The 17,590-nt window shown below is 40.2% G+C and overlaps 1 protein-coding gene across 1 annotated transcript in view; it reads left to right on the forward strand.

Moving 5' to 3' along the window:
• The window catches only part of LOC115166440 (neural cell adhesion molecule L1), a 110,396-nt gene extending 93,379 nt beyond the window's left edge, over window positions 1-17,017 (forward strand). The window contains exons 16-20 of the mRNA XM_029720338.1: window positions 61-162; window positions 1,532-1,726; window positions 15,513-15,583; window positions 15,749-15,998; window positions 16,950-17,017. Coding sequence (XP_029576198.1) covers window positions 61-162; window positions 1,532-1,726; window positions 15,513-15,583; window positions 15,749-15,998; window positions 16,950-17,017 — 686 coding nt within the window. The remainder of the gene's footprint in view (window positions 1-60; window positions 163-1,531; window positions 1,727-15,512; window positions 15,584-15,748; window positions 15,999-16,949) is intronic.
• Window positions 17,018-17,590: the final 573 nt, after the last annotated feature.

Raw genomic sequence — 17,590 nt, forward strand, 5'->3', positions numbered from 1 at the left:
TGTGTGTGTGTGTGTGTGTGTGTGTGTGTGTGTGTGCTTTCTAACCTCTCTCTCCTGCAGCCCGTCCCAGCCCTCCAGTGTTTCTGTCTCTGTCTGAAGAGCAGGACCACAACGTGACTCTCAGCTGGACACCTGGAAATACACACAACTCCCCCACCACAGGTATACACACACACAGACACAACTCCCCCACCACAGGTACACACACACACACACCACAGGTACACACACACCACAGGTACACACACACACACACACACACACGCGCGCGCACACACACACACACACACACACAAACACACAGACACACACACACACAGACACAGACACAACTGCCCCACCACAGGTACACACACACACACACACACATACACACACACACACACACACACACACACACACACACACACATGGACTTTACTATACATATTTACTATGCATCTGTATTCCTGTCAGTCACACTGGATAAATGTATTAAAGACTGTCAGTCACACTGGATAAAAACATTAAAGACTGTCAGTCACACTGGATAAAAACATTAAAGACTGTCAGTCACACTGGATAAAAATATTAAAGACTGTCAGTCACACTGGATAAATGTATTAAAGACTGTCAGTCACACTGGATAAAAATATTAAAGACTGTCAGTCACACTGGATAACATTTTAAAGACTGTCAGCCACACTGGTTAAAATATTAAAAACTGTCAGTCACACTGGATAAAATATTAAAGACTGTCAGTCACACTGGATAAAATATTAAAGACTGTCAGTCACACTGGATAAAAACATTAAAGACTGTCAGTCACACTGGATAAAAACATTAAAGACTGTCAGTCACACTGGATAAATGTATTAAAGACTGTCAGTCACACTGGATAAAAGCATTAAAGACTGTCAGTAACACTGGATAAAAATATTAAAGACTGTCAGTCACACTGGATAAAAACATTAAAGACTGTCAGTCACACTGGATAAAATATTAAAGACTGTCAGTCACACTGGATAAATGTATTAAAGACTGTCAGTCACACTGGATAAAAGCATTAAAGACTGTCAGTAACACTGGATAAAATATTAAAGACTGTCAGTCACACTGGATAAATGTATTAAAGACTGTCAGTCACACTGGATAAAAACATTAAAGACTGTCAGTCACACTGGATAAAATATTAAAGACTGTCAGTCACACTGGATACAAGTATTAAAGACTGTCAGTCACACTGGATAAAATATTAAAGACTGTCAGTCACACTGGATAAAAACATTAAAGACTGTCCATCACACTGGATAAAAACATTAAAGACTGTCAGTCACACTAGATAAAATATTAAAGACTGTCAGTCACACTGGATACAAGTATTAAAGACTGTCAGTCACACTGGATAAAAGTATTAAAGGCTGTCAGTCACACTGGATAAAAACATCTAGTCAGCTCAATGTTTATGTGTTTGGAATTCAGGTGACTTCCTGAATTGACTGAATTGTTCCTGTAAACACACATATCCATTTGACTATTTATTTCTCTGTAGAGTTTGTGGTGGAGGTGGAGGAAGAGAAGCATTCTGAGGGGAAGTGGAAGTCACACCGTGTGAATGGAGACGTCAATCAGTTGGAGTTACGCCTCCTCCCGTACTCCACCTACCGCTTCCGGGTCAGCGGGATCAACAGATTGGGGAGAAGCGACCCATCAGAAATCTCTGGGGCCTACAGCACCCAACCCGCAGGTCTGACACACACACACACACACACACACACACACACACACACACACGCAGAGACGCCAGTCAAATCAAATTGTATTTGTCAAATGCGGCGAATACAACAGGTTTAGACCTTACAGTGAAATGCTGAATACAACAGGTTTAGACCTTACAGTGAAATGCTGACTTACAAGCCCTTACCTAACAATGCAGTTTTTAGAAAAAAGGAGTTAAGAAAATATTTACTAAATAAACTAAAGTAAACAATAAAATAACACAATAGAATAACAATAACAAGGCTATTTACAGGGTATTACGGTACAGAGTCAATGTGGAGGCTATATACAGGGTGTTACGGTACACAGTCAATGTGGAGGCTATATACAGGGTGTTACGGTACACAGTCAATGTGGAGGCTATATACAGGGTGTTACGGTACACAGTCAATGTGGAGGCTATATACAGGGGGTACCGGTACACAGTCAATGTGGAGTCTATATACAGGGGGTACCGGTACAGAGTCAATGTGGAGGCTATATACAGGGTGTTACGGTACAGAGTCAATGTGGAGGCTATATACAGGGGGTACCGGTACAGAGTCAATGTGGAGGCTATATACAGGCGGTACTGGTACAGAGTCAATGTGGAGGCTATACAGGGGGTACCGGTACAGAGTCAATGTGGAGGCTATATACAGGGGGTACCGGTACAGAGTCAATGTGGAGGCTATATACAGGGGGTACCGGTACAGAGTCAGTGTGGAGGCTATATACAGGGGGTACCGGTACAGAGTTAATGTGGGGGCTATATACAGGGGGTACCGGTACAGAGTCAATGTGGAGGCTATATACAGGGGGTACCGGTACAGAGTCAATGTGGAGGCTATATACAGGGGGTACTGGTACAGAGTCAATGTGGAGGCTATATACAGGGGGTATCGGTACAGAGTCAATGTGGAGGCTATATACAGGGGGTACTAGTACAGAGTCAATGTGGAGGCTATATACAGGGGGTACCGGTACAGTGTCAATGTGGAGGCTATATACAGGGGGTACCGGTACAGAGTCAATGTGGAGGCTATATACAGGGGGTACCAGTACAGAGTCAATGTGGAGGCTATATACAGGGGGTACCGGTACAGAGTCAATGTGGAGGCTATATGCAGGGGGTACCGGTACAGAGTCAATGTGGAGGCTATGTACAGGGGGTTCCGGTATAGAGTCAATGTGGATGCTATGGGTATGGCTATGGGTATGGCTGTTGGGTATGTGTCAAACTGCTTTGCTTTATCTTGGCCAGGTTGCAATTGTAAATGAGAACGTGTTCTCAACTTGCCTACCTGGTTAAATAAAGGTGAAATAAAAATACTTATTTTTTTTGTAAATTACATCACCGAAGTCGAGGATTGGTAGGATAGTCAGTTTTACGAGGGTATGTTTGGCAGCGTGAGTGAAGGATGCTTTGTTGCGAAATAGAAAGCTGATTCTAGATTTAATTTTGGATTGGAGATGTTTAATATGAGTCTGGAAGGAGAGTTTACAGTCTAACCAGACACCTAGGTATTTGTAGTTGTGCACATATTCTAAGTCAGAACCGTCCAGAGTAGTGATGCTGAATGGGCGGGCAGCTGTGGGCAGCGATCGGTTGAAGAGCATGCATTTAGTTTTACTTGCATTTAAGAGCAGTTGGAGGCCACGGAAGGAGAGTTGTATGGCATTGAAGCTCGTCTGGAGGTTAGTTAACACAGTGTCCAAAGAAGGGCCAGAAGTATACAGAATGGTGTCGTCTGCGTAGAGGTGGATCAGAGAGTCACCAGCAGCAAGAGCGACATAATTGATGTATACAGAGAAAAGAGTCACCCCGACAATTGAACCCTGTGGCACCCCCATAGAGACTGCAAGAGGTCCGGACATCAGGCCATATGATTTAACACACTGAACTCTGTCTGAGAAGTAGTTGGTGAACCACAGGCAAGACAGTCATTTCAGAAACCAAGGCTCCTGAGTCTGCCGATAAGAATGTGGTGATTGACAGAGTCGAAAGCCTTGGCCAGGTCGATGAAAACAGCTGCACAGTATTGTCTCTTATCGATGGCGGTTATGATATCGTTTAGGACCTTGGGCGTGGCTGAGGTGCACCCATGACCAGCTCTGGAACCAGATTGCATAGCGCAGAAGGTATGGTGGAATTCGAAATGGTCGGTGACCTGTTCGTTAACTTGGCTTTTGAAGACCTTTGAAAGGCAGGGTAGGATGGAAATAGGTCTATAACAGTTTGGGTCGAGTGTCTCCCCCTTTGAAAGGGGGATGACTGAGGCAGCTTTCCAAGTTTTGGGGATCTCAGACGATATGAAAGAGAGGTTGAAGAGGTTAGAAATAGGGGTTGCAACAATTTCGGCGGATAATTTTAGAAAGAGAGGGTCCAGATTGTCTAGCCCGGCTGATTTGTAGGTATCCAGTTTTTGCAGCTCTTTCAGAACATCAGCTATCTGGATTTGGGTGAAGGAGAAATGGGGAGGCTTGGGCAAGTTGCTGTGGGGGGTGCAGGGCTGAAATTCTCAATTATCGTGGATTTATCGGTGGTGACAGTGTTTCCTAGCCTCAGTGCAGTGGGCAGCTGGGAGGAGTGCTCTTATTCTTCATGGACTTTACAGTGTCACAGAACTTTTTAGAGTTTGTGATACAGGATGAACATTTCTGTTTGAAAAAGCTAGCCTTAGCTTTCCTAACTGACTGTGTATATTGGTTCCTAACTTCCCTGAAAAGTTTCATATCACGGGGGCTATTCGATGCTAATGCAGTACACCACAGGATGTTTTTGTGCTGGTCAAGGGCAGTCATTTCTGGAGTGAACCAAGGGCTATATCTGTTCCTGGTTCAACATTTTTTGAATGGGGCATGCTTATTTAAGATGGTGAGGAATGGACTTTTAAAGAATAACCAGGCATCCTCTACTGACGGAATGAGGTCAATATCCTTCCTGGATACCCGGGCCAAGTCGATTAGAAAGGCCTGCTCGCTGAAATGTTTTAGTGAGCGTTTGACAGTGATGAGGGGTGGTCGTTTGACCGCGGACCCATTACGGACGCAGGCAATGAGGCAGTGTTAGCTGATATCCAGGTTGAAGACAGCAGAGGTGTATTTGGAGGGCAGGTTGGTTAGGATGATATCTATGAGGGTGCCCGTGTTTACGTATTTGGGTTTGTACCTGGTAGGTTCATTGATAATTTGTGTGAGAGCTTAGATTGTAGGATGGCCGGGATGCTAAACATATCCCAGTTTAGGTCACCTAACAGTACGAACTCTGAAGAAAGATGGGGGGGCAATCAATTCACATATGGTGTCCAGAACACAGCTGGGGACAGAAGGTGGTCTATAGCAAGCTGCAACGCTGAGAGACTTGTTTGTGGAAAGGAGGATTTTTAAAAGTAGAAGCTCAAATTGTTTGGGCACAGACCTGGATAGTAAGACAGAACTTTGCAGGCTATCTCTGCAGTAGATTGCAACTCCGCCCCCTTTGGCAGTTCTATCTTGTCGGAAAATGTTATAGTTAGGGATGGAAATTTCAGGGTTTTTTGTGGTCTTCCAAAGCCAGGATTCAGACACAGCTAGGACATCCGGGTTGGCAGAGTGTGCTAAAGCAGTGAATAAAACAAACTTAGGGAGGAGGCTTCTAATGTTAACATGCATGAAACCAAGGCTTTTACGGTTACAGAAGTCAACAAATGAGAGCACCCGGGGAATAGGAGTGGAGCTAGGCACTGCAGGGCCTGTATTCACCTCTATATCACAAGAGGAACAGAGGAGGAGTAGGATAAGGGTACGGCTAAAGGCTATAAGAACTGGTCGTCTAGTACGTTCGGAACAGAGAGTAAAAGTAGCAGGTTTCTGGGCACGGTAGAATAGATTCAAGGCATAATTTACAGACAAAGGTATGGTAGGATGTGAATACAGTGGAGGTAAACCTATGCATTGAGTGACAATGAGAGAGATATTGTCTCTAGAAACATCATTTAAACAAGGTGAGGTCACTGCATGTGTGGTAGGTGGAACTAAAGGGTTAGCTACGGCGTATTGAGCAGGGCTAGAGGCTCTACAGTGAAATAAGGCAATAATTACTAATCAAAACAGTAATGGACAAGGCATATTGACATTAGGGAGAGGCATGCGTAGCCGAGTGATCATAGGGGTCGGGTCCAGTGAGTAGGCTGTCTAGAGACACAGCGATTCAGACAGCTAGCGGGCCGGGGCTAGCAAGCTAGCAGAAGGGCCTTTAAAGGACGTCACAACGGAAGAAGTCTGTTTTAGCCTCCTCGTGCGGAGCCTCCTCTTGCGGAGCCTCCTTGTGCAGTTACGTCGGTAATCCAGTCGTGATGGATCGGCGGGGCTCCGTGTCACCAGTAAAAGGGGCCCAGGCCATTTAGCAAAATGGGTATTGTAGCCCAATAATTGGCAGGACCTCTTCAGCTTGCCGGGAGATGGGCCTAGCTCGAGGCTAGCTCCAGGCTAACTGGTGCTTGCTTCAGAACAGAGATGTTAGCCAGGAGTAGCCACTCGGATAGCAGCTAGCTAGCTGCGATGATCCGGTGTAAAGGTTCAGAGCTTGCGGTAGGAATCCGGAGATGTGGTAGAGAAAAAAGCAGTCCAATATGCTCTGGGTTGATATCGCGCTGTCCAGACTGGCAGTTATTGACCGAGCTGAGACTGGCTGATGTCCGAGTTAACGGTGAGGACCGCTAGCAGTGGCTATCTAAATCAAATCAAATCAATTTGATTTATATTGCCCTTTGTACATCAGCTGATATCTCAAAGTGCTCTACAGAAACCCAGCCTAAAACCCCAAACAGCAAGCAATGCATGTGAAAGAAGCACGGTGGCTAGGAAAAACTCCCTAGGAAAAACTCCCTAGAAAGGCCAAAAACCTAGGAAGAAACCTAGAGAGGAACCAGGCTATGAGGGGTGGCCAGTCCTCTTCTGGCTGTGCCGGGTGGATATTATAACAGAACATGGTCAAGATGTTAAAATGTTCATAAATGACCAGCATGGTCAAATAATAATAATCGTAGTAGTTGTCGAGGGTGCAACAAGCACGTCCGGTGAACAGGTCAGGGTTCCATAGCCGCAGGCAGAACAGTTGAAACTGGAGCAGCAGCACGGCCAGGTGGACTGGGGACAGCAAGGAGTCATCATGCCAGGTAGTCCTGAGGCATGGTCCTAGGGCTCAGGTCCTCCGAGAGAAAGAAAGAAAGAGAGAAAGAGAGAATTAGAGAGAGCATATTTAAATTCACACAGGACACCGGATAAGACAAGAGAAATACTCCAGATGTAACAGACTGACCCTAGCCCCCCGACACATAAACTACTGCAGCATAAATTCTGGAGGCTGTGACAGGAGGGATCAGAAGACACTGTGGCCCCATCCGATGATACCCCCGGACAGGGCCAAACAGGCAGGATATAACCCCACCCACTTTGCCAAAGCACAGCCCCCACACCACTAGAGGGATATCTCCAACCACCAACTTACCGTCCTAAGACAAGGCCGAGTATAGCCCACAAAGATCTCCGCCACGGCACAACCCAAGGGGGGGGCGCCAACCCAGACAGGAAGACCACGTCAGTGACTCAACCCACTCAAGTGACGCACCCCCCCATGGACGGCATGGAAGAGCACCAGTAAGCCAGTGACTCAGCCCCTGTAATAGGGTTACAGGCAGAGAATCCCAGTGGAGAGAGGGGAACCGGCAAGGCTGACTACCAGTTAGTAACTAATTAGCTGGCTAGCTTCTGATGTGGGTTCCGGTTCTAAAGTGTAAAAAAATAGCAAATCTGTTCCACATTGGCTGAGGCGGGTTACTTCAGTTGGTGTTATAACTCTCTCTCTCTCTGATTACATTATAGGCTGTTGTTCTAACTCTCTCTCTCTGATTACATTAGAGTCTGTTGTGTTTATAACTCTCTCTGATTACATTAGAGTCTGTTGTGTTTATAACTCTCTCTCTCTGATTACATTAAAGTCTGTTGTGTTTATAACTCTCTCTCTCTGATTACATTAGAGTCTGTTGTGTTTATAACTCTCTCTCTCTGATTACATTAGAGTCTGTTGTGTTTATAACTCTCTCTGATTACATTAGAGTCTGTTGTGTTTATAACTCTCTCTCTCTGATTACATGAGAGTCTGTTGTGTTTATAACTCTCTCTCTCTGATTACATTAGAGTCTGTTGTGTTTATAACTCTCTCTGATTACATTAGAGTCTGTTGTGTTTATAACTCTCTCTCTCTGATTACATTAGAGTCTGTTGTGTTTATAACTCTCTCTCTCTGATTACATTAGAGTCTGTTGTGTTTATAACTCTCTCTCTCTGATTACATTAGAGTCTGTTGTGTTTATAACTCTCTCTGATTACATTAGAGTCTGTTGTGTTTATAACTCTCTGATTACATTAGTCTGTTGTGTTTATAACTCTCTCTGATTACATTAGAGTCTGTTGTGTTTATAACTCTCTCTCTCTGATTACATTAGAGTCTGTTGTGTTTATAACTCTCTCTCTCTGATTACATTAGAGTCTGTTGTGTTTATAACTCTCTCTGATTACATTAGAGTCTGTTGTGTTTATAACTCTCTCTCTCTGATTACATTAGAGTCTGTTGTTTTAATAACTCTCTCTCTCTCTGATTACATTAGAGTCTGTTGTGTTTATAACTCTCTCTCTCTGATTACATTAGTCTGTTGTGTTTATAACTCTCTCTCTCTGATTACATTAGTCTGTTGTGTTTATAACTCTCTCTCTCTGATTACTTTAGAGTCTGTTGTGTTTATAACTCTCTCTGATTACATTAGAGTCTGTTGTGTTTATAACTCTCTCTGATTACATTAGAGTCTGTTGTGTTTATAACTCTCTCTGATTACATTAGAGTCTGTTGTGTTTATAACTCTCTCTCTGATTACATTAGAGTCTGTTGTGTTTATAACTCTCTCTCTCTGATTACATTAGAGTCTGTTGTGTTTATAACTCTCTCTGATTACATTATAGTCTGTTGTGTTTATAACACTCTCTCTCTCTGATTACATTAGAGTCTGTTGTGTTTATAACTCTCTCTCTCTGATTACATTAGAGTCTGTTGTGTTTATAACTCTCTCTCTCTGATTACATTAGAGTCTGTTGTGTTTATAACTCTCTCTGATTACATTAGAGTCTGTTGTGTTTATAACTCTCTCTCTCTGATTACATTAGAGTCTGTTGTGTTTATAACTCTCTCTCTCTGATTACATTAGAGTCTGTTGTGTTTATAACTCTCTCTGATTACATTAGAGTCTGTTGTGTTTATAACTCTCTCTCTCTGATTACATTAGAGTCTGTTGTTTTAATAACTCTCTCTCTCTCTGATTACATTAGAGTCTGTTGTGTTTATAACTCTCTCTCTCTGATTACATTAGAGTCTGTTGTGTTTATAACTCTCTCTCTCTGATTACATTAGAGTTTGTTGTGTTTATAACTCTCTCTCTCTGATTACATTAGAGTCTGTTGTGTTTATAACTCTCTCTGATTACATTAGAGTCTGTTGTGATTATAACTCTCTCTCTCTGATTACATTAGAGTCTGTTGTGTTTATAACTCTCTCTCTCTGATTACATTAGAGTCTGTTGTGTTTATAACTCTCTCTGATTACATTAGAGTCTGTTGTGTTTATAACTCTCTCTCTCTGATTACATTAGAGTCTGTTGTTTTAATAACTCTCTCTCTCTCTGATTACATTAGAGTCTGTTGTGTTTATAACTCTCTCTCTCTGATTACATTAGTCTGTTGTGTTTATAACTCTCTCTCTCTGATTACATTAGTCTGTTGTGTTTATAACTCTCTCTCTCTGATTACATTAGAGTCTGTTGTGTTTATAACTCTCTCTGATTACATTAGAGTCTGTTGTGTTTATAACTCTGTCTGATTACATTAGAGTCTGTTGTGGTTATAACTCTCTCTGATTACATTAGAGTCTGTTGTGTTTATAACTCTTTCTCTCTGATTACATTAGAGTCTGTTGTTTTAATAACTCTCTCTCTCTCTGATTACATTAGAGTCTGTTGTGTTTATAACTCTCTCTCTCTGATTACATTAGTCTGTTGTGTTTATAACTCTCTCTCTCTGATTACATTAGTCTGTTGTGTTTATAACTCTCTCTCTCTGATTACATTAGAGTCTGTTGTGTTTATAACTCTCTCTGATTACATTAGAGTCTGTTGTGTTTATAACTCCCTCTGATTACATTAGAGTCTGTTGTGTTTATAACTCTCTCTGATTACATTAGAGTCTGTTGTGTTTATAACTTTCTCTCTGATTACATTAGAGTCTGTTGTGTTTATAACTCTCTCTCTCTGATTACATTAGAGTCTGTTGTGTTTATAACTCTCTCTGATTACATTAGAGTCTGTTGTGTTTATAACACTCTCTCTCTCTGATTACATTAGAGTCTGTTGTGTTTATAACTCTCTCTCTCTGATTACATTAGAGTCTGTTGTGTTTATAACTCTCTCTCTCTGATTACATTAGAGTCTGTTGTGTTTATAACTCTCTCTGATTACATTAGAGTCTGTTGTGTTTATAACTCTCTCTTTCTGATTACATTAGAGTCTGTTGTGTTTATAACTCTCTCTCTCTCTGATTACATTAGAGTCTGTTGTGTTTATAACTCTCTCTCTCTGATTACATTAGAGTCTGTTGTGTTTATAACTCTCTCTGATTACATTAGAGTCTGTTGTGTTTATAACTCTCTGATTACATTAGTCTGTTGTGTTTATAACTCTCTCTGATTACATTAGAGTCTGTTGTGTTTATAACTCTCTCTCTCTGATTACATTAGAGTCTGTTGTGTTTATAACTCTCTCTGATTACATTAGAGTCTGTTGTGTTTATAACTCTCTCTCTCTGATTACATTAGAGTCTGTTGTGTTTATAACTCTCTCTCTCTGATTACATTAGAGTCTGTTGTGTTTATAACTCTCTCTGATTACATTAGAGTCTGTTGTGTTTATAACTCTCTCTCTCTGATTACATTAGTCTGTTGTGTTTATAACTCTCTCTCTCTGATTACTTTAGAGTCTGTTGTGTTTATAACTCTCTCTGATTACATTAGAGTCTGTTGTGTTTATAACTCTCTCTGATTACATTAGAGTCTGTTGTGTTTATAACTCTCTCTGATTACATTAGAGTCTGTTGTGTTTATAACTCGCTCTCTGATTACATTAGAGTCTGTTGTGTTTATAACTCTCTCTGATTACATTAGAGTCTGTTGTGTTTATAACACTCTCTCTCTCTGATTACATTAGAGTCTGTTGTGTTTATAACTCTCTCTCTCTGATTACATTAGAGTCTGTTGTGTTTATAACTCTCTCTCTCTGATTACATTAGAGTCTGTTGTGTTTATAACTCTCTCTGATTACATTAGAGTCTGTTGTGTTTATAACTCTCTCTCTCTGATTACATTAGAGTCTGTTGTGTTTATAACTCTCTCTCTCTGATTACATTAGAGTCTGTTGTGTTTATAACTCTCTCTGATTACATTAGAGTCTGTTGTGTTTATAACTCTCTCTCTCTGATTACATTAGAGTCTGTTGTTTTAATAACTCTCTCTCTCTCTGATTACATTAGAGTCTGTTGTGTTTATAACTCTCTCTCTCTGATTACATTAGAGTCTGTTGTGTTTATAACTCTCTCTCTCTAATTACATTAGAGTTTGTTGTGTTTATAACTCTCTCTCTCTGATTACATTAGAGTCTGTTGTGTTTATAACTCTCTCTGATTACATTAGAGTCTGTTGTGATTATAACTCTCTCTCTCTGATTACATTAGAGTCTGTTGTGTTTATAACTCTCTCTCTCTGATTACATTAGAGTCTGTTGTGTTTATAACTCTCTCTGATTACATTAGAGTCTGTTGTGTTTATAACTCTCTCTCTCTGATTACATTAGAGTCTGTTGTTTTAATAACTCTCTCTCTCTCTGATTACATTAGAGTCTGTTGTGTTTATAACTCTCTCTCTCTGATTACATTAGTCTGTTGTGTTTATAACTCTCTCTCTCTGATTACATTAGTCTGTTGTGTTTATAACTCTCTCTCTCTGATTACATTAGAGTCTGTTGTGTTTATAACTCTCTCTGATTACATTAGAGTCTGTTGTGTTTATAACTCTGTCTGATTACATTAGAGTCTGTTGTGGTTATAACTCTCTCTGATTACATTAGAGTCTGTTGTGTTTATAACTCTTTCTCTCTGATTACATTAGAGTCTGTTGTTTTAATAACTCTCTCTCTCTCTGATTACATTAGAGTCTGTTGTGTTTATAACTCTCTCTCTCTGATTACATTAGTCTGTTGTGTTTATAACTCTCTCTCTCTGATTACATTAGTCTGTTGTGTTTATAACTCTCTCTCTCTGATTACATTAGAGTCTGTTGTGTTTATAACTCTCTCTGATTACATTAGAGTCTGTTGTGTTTATAACTCCCTCTGATTACATTAGAGTCTGTTGTGTTTATAACTCTCTCTGATTACATTAGAGTCTGTTGTGTTTATAACTTTCTCTCTGATTACATTAGAGTCTGTTGTGTTTATAACTCTCTCTCTCTGATTACATTAGAGTCTGTTGTGTTTATAACTCTCTCTGATTACATTAGAGTCTGTTGTGTTTATAACACTCTCTCTCTCTGATTACATTAGAGTCTGTTGTGTTTATAACTCTCTCTCTCTGATTACATTAGAGTCTGTTGTGTTTATAACTCTCTCTCTCTGATTACATTAGAGTCTGTTGTGTTTATAACTCTCTCTGATTACATTAGAGTCTGTTGTGTTTATAACTCTCTCTTTCTGATTACATTAGAGTCTGTTGTGTTTATAACTCTCTCTCTCTCTGATTACATTAGAGTCTGTTGTGTTTATAACTCTCTCTCTCTGATTACATTAGAGTCTGTTGTGTTTATAACTCTCTCTGATTACATTAGAGTCTGTTGTGTTTATAACTCTCTGATTACATTAGTCTGTTGTGTTTATAACTCTCTCTGATTACATTAGAGTCTGTTGTGTTTATAACTCTCTCTCTCTGATTACATTAGAGTCTGTTGTGTTTATAACTCTCTCTGATTACATTAGAGTCTGTTGTGTTTATAACTCTCTCTCTCTGATTACATTAGAGTCTGTTGTGTTTATAACTCTCTCTCTCTGATTACATTAGAGTCTGTTGTGTTTATAACTCTCTCTGATTACATTAGAGTCTGTTGTGTTTATAACTCTCTCTCTCTGATTACATTAGTCTGTTGTGTTTATAACTCTCTCTCTCTGATTACTTTAGAGTCTGTTGTGTTTATAACTCTCTCTGATTACATTAGAGTCTGTTGTGTTTATAACTCTCTCTGATTACATTAGAGTCTGTTGTGTTTGTAACTCTCTCTGATTACATTAGAGTCTGTTGTGTTTATAACTCGCTCTCTGATTACATTAGAGTCTGTTGTGTTTATAACTCTCTCTGATTACATTAGAGTCTGTTGTGTTTATAACACTCTCTCTCTCTGATTACATTAGAGTCTGTTGTGTTTATAACTCTCTCTCTCTGATTACATTAGAGTCTGTTGTGTTTATAACTCTCTCTCTCTGATTACATTAGAGTCTGTTGTGTTTATAACTCTCTCTGATTACATTAGAGTCTGTTGTGTTTATAACTCTCTCTCTCTGATTACATTAGAGTCTGTTGTGTTTATAACTCTCTCTCTCTGATTACATTAGAGTCTGTTGTGTTTATAACTCTCTCTGATTACATTAGAGTCTGTTGTGTTTATAACTCTCTCTCTCTGATTACATTAGAGTCTGTTGTTTTAATAACTCTCTCTCTCTCTGATTACATTAGAGTCTGTTGTGTTTATAACTCTCTCTCTCTGATTACATTAGAGTCTGTTGTGTTTATAACTCTCTCTCTCTGATTACATTAGAGTCTGTTGTGTTTATAACTCTCTCTCTCTGATTACATTAGAGTCTGTTGTGTTTATAACTCTCTCTCTCTGATTACATTAGAGTCTGTTGTGTTTATAACTCTCTCTGATTACATTAGAGTCTGTTGTGTTTATAACTCTCTCTCTCTGATTACATTAGAGTCTGATGTGTTTATAACACTCTCTCTCTCTGATTACATTAGAGTCTGTTGTGTTTATAACTCTCTCTGATTACATTAGAGTCTGTTGTGTTTATAACTCTCTCTCTCTGATTACATTAGAGTCTGTTGTTTTAATAACTCTCTCTATCTCTGATTACATTAGAGTCTGTTGTGTTTATAACTCTCTCTCTCTGATTACATTAGTCTGTTGTGTTTATAACTCTCTCTCTCTGATTACATTAGTCTGTTGTGTTTATAACTCTCTCTCTCTGATTACATTAGAGTCTGTTGTGTTTATAACTCTCTCTGATTACATTAGAGTCTGTTGTGTTTATAACTCTCTCTGATTACATTAGAGTCTGTTGTGTTTATAACTCTTTCTCTCTGATTACATTAGAGTCTGTTGTGTTTATAACTCTTTCTCTCTGATTACATTAGAGTCTGTTGTTTTAATAACTCTCTCTCTCTGATTACATTAGAGTCTGTTGTGTTTATAACTCTCTCTCTCTGATTACATTAGTCTGTTGTGTTTATAACTCTCTCTCTCTGATTACATTAGTCTGTTGTGTTTATAACTCTCTCTCTCTGATTACATTAGAGTCTGTTGTGTTTATAACTCTCTCTGATTACATTAGAGTCTGTTGTGTTTATAACTCTCTCTGATTACATTAGAGTCTGTTGTGTTTATAACTCTCTCTGATTACATTAGAGTCTGTTGTGTTTATAACTTTCTCTCTGATTACATTAGAGTCTGTTGTGTTTATAACTCTCTCTCTCTGATTACATTAGAGTCTGTTGTGTTTATAACTCTCTCTGATTACATTAGAGTCTGTTGTGTTTATAACACCCTCTCTCTCTGATTACATTAGAGTCTGTTGTGTTTATAACTCTCTCTCTCTGATTACATTAGAGTCTGTTGTGTTTATAACTCTCTCTCTCTGATTACATTAGAGTCTGTTGTGTTTATAACTCTCTCTGATTACATTAGAGTATGTTGTGTTTATAACTCTCTCTCTCTGATTACATTAGAGTCTGTTGTGTTTATAACTCTCTCTGATTACATTAGAGTCTGTTGTGTTTATAACTCTCTCTCTCTGATTACATTAGAGTCTGTTGTTTTAATAACTCTCTCTCTCTCTGATTACATTAGAGTCTGTTGTGTTTATAACTCTCTCTCTCTCTGATTACATTAGAGTCTGTTGTGTTTATAACTCTCTCTCTCTGATTACATTAGAGTCTGTTGTGTTTATAACTCTCTCTGATTACATTAGAGTCTGTTGTGTTTATAACTCTCTCTCTCTGATTACATTAGAGTCTGTTGTTTTAATAACTCTCTCTCTCTCTGATTACATTAGTCTGTTGTGTTTATAACTCTCTCTGATTACATTAGAGTCTGTTGTGTTTATAACTCTCTCTCTCTGATTACATTAGAGTCTGTTGTGTTTATAACTCTCTCTGATTACATTAGAGTCTGTTGTGTTTATAACTCTCTCTGATTACATTAGAGTCTGTTGTGTTTATAACTCTCTCTCTCTGATTACATTAGAGTCTGTTGTGTTTATAACACTCTCTCTCTCTGATTACATTAGAGTCTGTTGTGTTTATAACTCTCTCTCTCTGATTACATTAGAGTCTGTTGTGTTTATAACTCTCTCTCTCCCCCCCTCTCTCTCTAGTTCCTGAAAGTTACCCCCGAAATGTGCGTAGTGAGTCTACAGAACCAGGAACACTGGTCATCATGTGGGAGGTACACAACACGCTCTGGTTCCTGTCTGTCTGTCTGTCTGTCTGTCTGTCTGTCTGTCTGTCTGTCTGTCTGTCTGTCTGTCTGTCTGTCTGTGTGTGTGTGTCAAAAATGGACTTACGTCTGTATAACTTGCTTGCGTGTGTGTGTGTGTGTGTGTGTGTGTAGGAGATTGACCGTCGTTTGTACAACGGGTCGGGGTTCCAGTATAAGGTGTCATGGCGACAGATTCAGGAGCAACACTGGAGCCATAGCCATGTTCCACGTCCTCCCTACCTGGTGAACAGAACCAGAGCGTTCTCTGGTTATGAGATGAAGGTCCAGGCTGTCAACTCTCTGGGAGAGGGGCCGCATCCTGTTCCTGTTATAGGACACTCTGGAGAGGACTGTATGTATTCACACACACACTCACACACACTCACACACACACACACACACACACACACACACTCACACACACACACACACACACACACACACCTACACACACCTACACACACACACCTACACACACCTACACACACCTACACACACACACGCTCACACACTCACACACACACACACACACACACACACACACTCACACACTAACACACACACTAACACACACACTAACACACACACACTCACACACACACACACACACAGGCGGGTTTAATGAATACAAAACAATACTTAAAAAATAAATAAATGTATTATTCTTGTGCAATTTATATCTATAGGCTACATTGAGGTTTTTCTTTCATCATTTCTGGCTAGCATTAGTGCTCAAGCCTAAGATTTAGGGCCTAACTTTACGAGCCAAATAGCCTAAACGCCAATCGCCAAAAGCTTTTTGAAATGGGCACAAAATGTTGATCACTGAGGCAAAAAGGACAACGTCAGAGTTTAATTCAATAAGAGAAAAGCTGTGAAACGGAGAGTTGAAAATAAAGAGAAGGGAAGGCCAGAACAGTAATGTTTGGGGAAGATTTAGTGAAGTGGTTAAAGAGGATGATAACAGTGAATGTTCCGTGGGATGATTGTGAGGCGCTGTACAAATTAGACAGTCACAAGATAGGGACTTCAAACAGAGAGAGTGTGTGTGGGTGTATGGCATGTCAAGGGAACTGTAGCCTGCTGTTCAGATGGGTTAAACTGAAATCTGGACACTGACTATGGTTCTATAACCTCTCAAATAGCCGTAATATTAACTCGTGCAGAATTAAACATTTCTTGCGGTAAAATGCTATAGAAAATGTAGGACACATTTCTCTCAGGAGGTCTTGGAATCAGATTTGGCTAAATGCCTTTTATGCTCGCTTCAAGGCAAGCAACACTGAAGCACGCATGAGAGCACCAGCTGTCTGTGTGATCACACTCTCCGTAGCTGATGTGAGCAAGACCTATAAACAGGACAACATTCGCAGGGCCACTGGGCCAGACGTGTACTCCTAGCATGAATGGACCAACTGGCAAGTGTCTTCACTGAAATTTTCATGTTCAATCTCTCCCTGACCGAATCTGTAATACCTACATGTTTCGAGCAGACCGCCATAGTCCCTGTGCCCAAGGAAGCGAAGGTAACCTGCCTAAATGACTAACGCCCTGTAGCGCTCACATTGTTACATTTACATTTGACATTTTAGTCATTTAGCAGACGCTCTTATCCAGAGCGACTTACAGTAGTGAATGCATACATTTCATACATTTCTTTCCGTACTGGTCCCCCGTGGGAATCAAACCCACAACCCTGGCGTTGCAAACACCATGCTCTACCAACTGAGCCACACTGGACCTGGTAGACATGAAGTGCTTTATCCCGGGAACCATCATCCCAGAAACCCTAGACCCACTCCAATTTGCATACCGTCCCAACAGATCCACAGGTGAATCAATCTCAATCGCACTACACACCGCCCTTTCCCAACTGGACAAAAGGAACACCTATGTCAGAATGCTGTTCATTGACTACAGCTCAGTGATCAACACCATAGTACCCACATATCATCGCTAAGCTAAGGACCCTGG

Source organism: Salmo trutta, chromosome 28, assembly GCF_901001165.1.
Source record: "Salmo trutta chromosome 28, fSalTru1.1, whole genome shotgun sequence".
NCBI lineage: Eukaryota > Metazoa > Chordata > Actinopteri > Salmoniformes > Salmonidae > Salmo > Salmo trutta.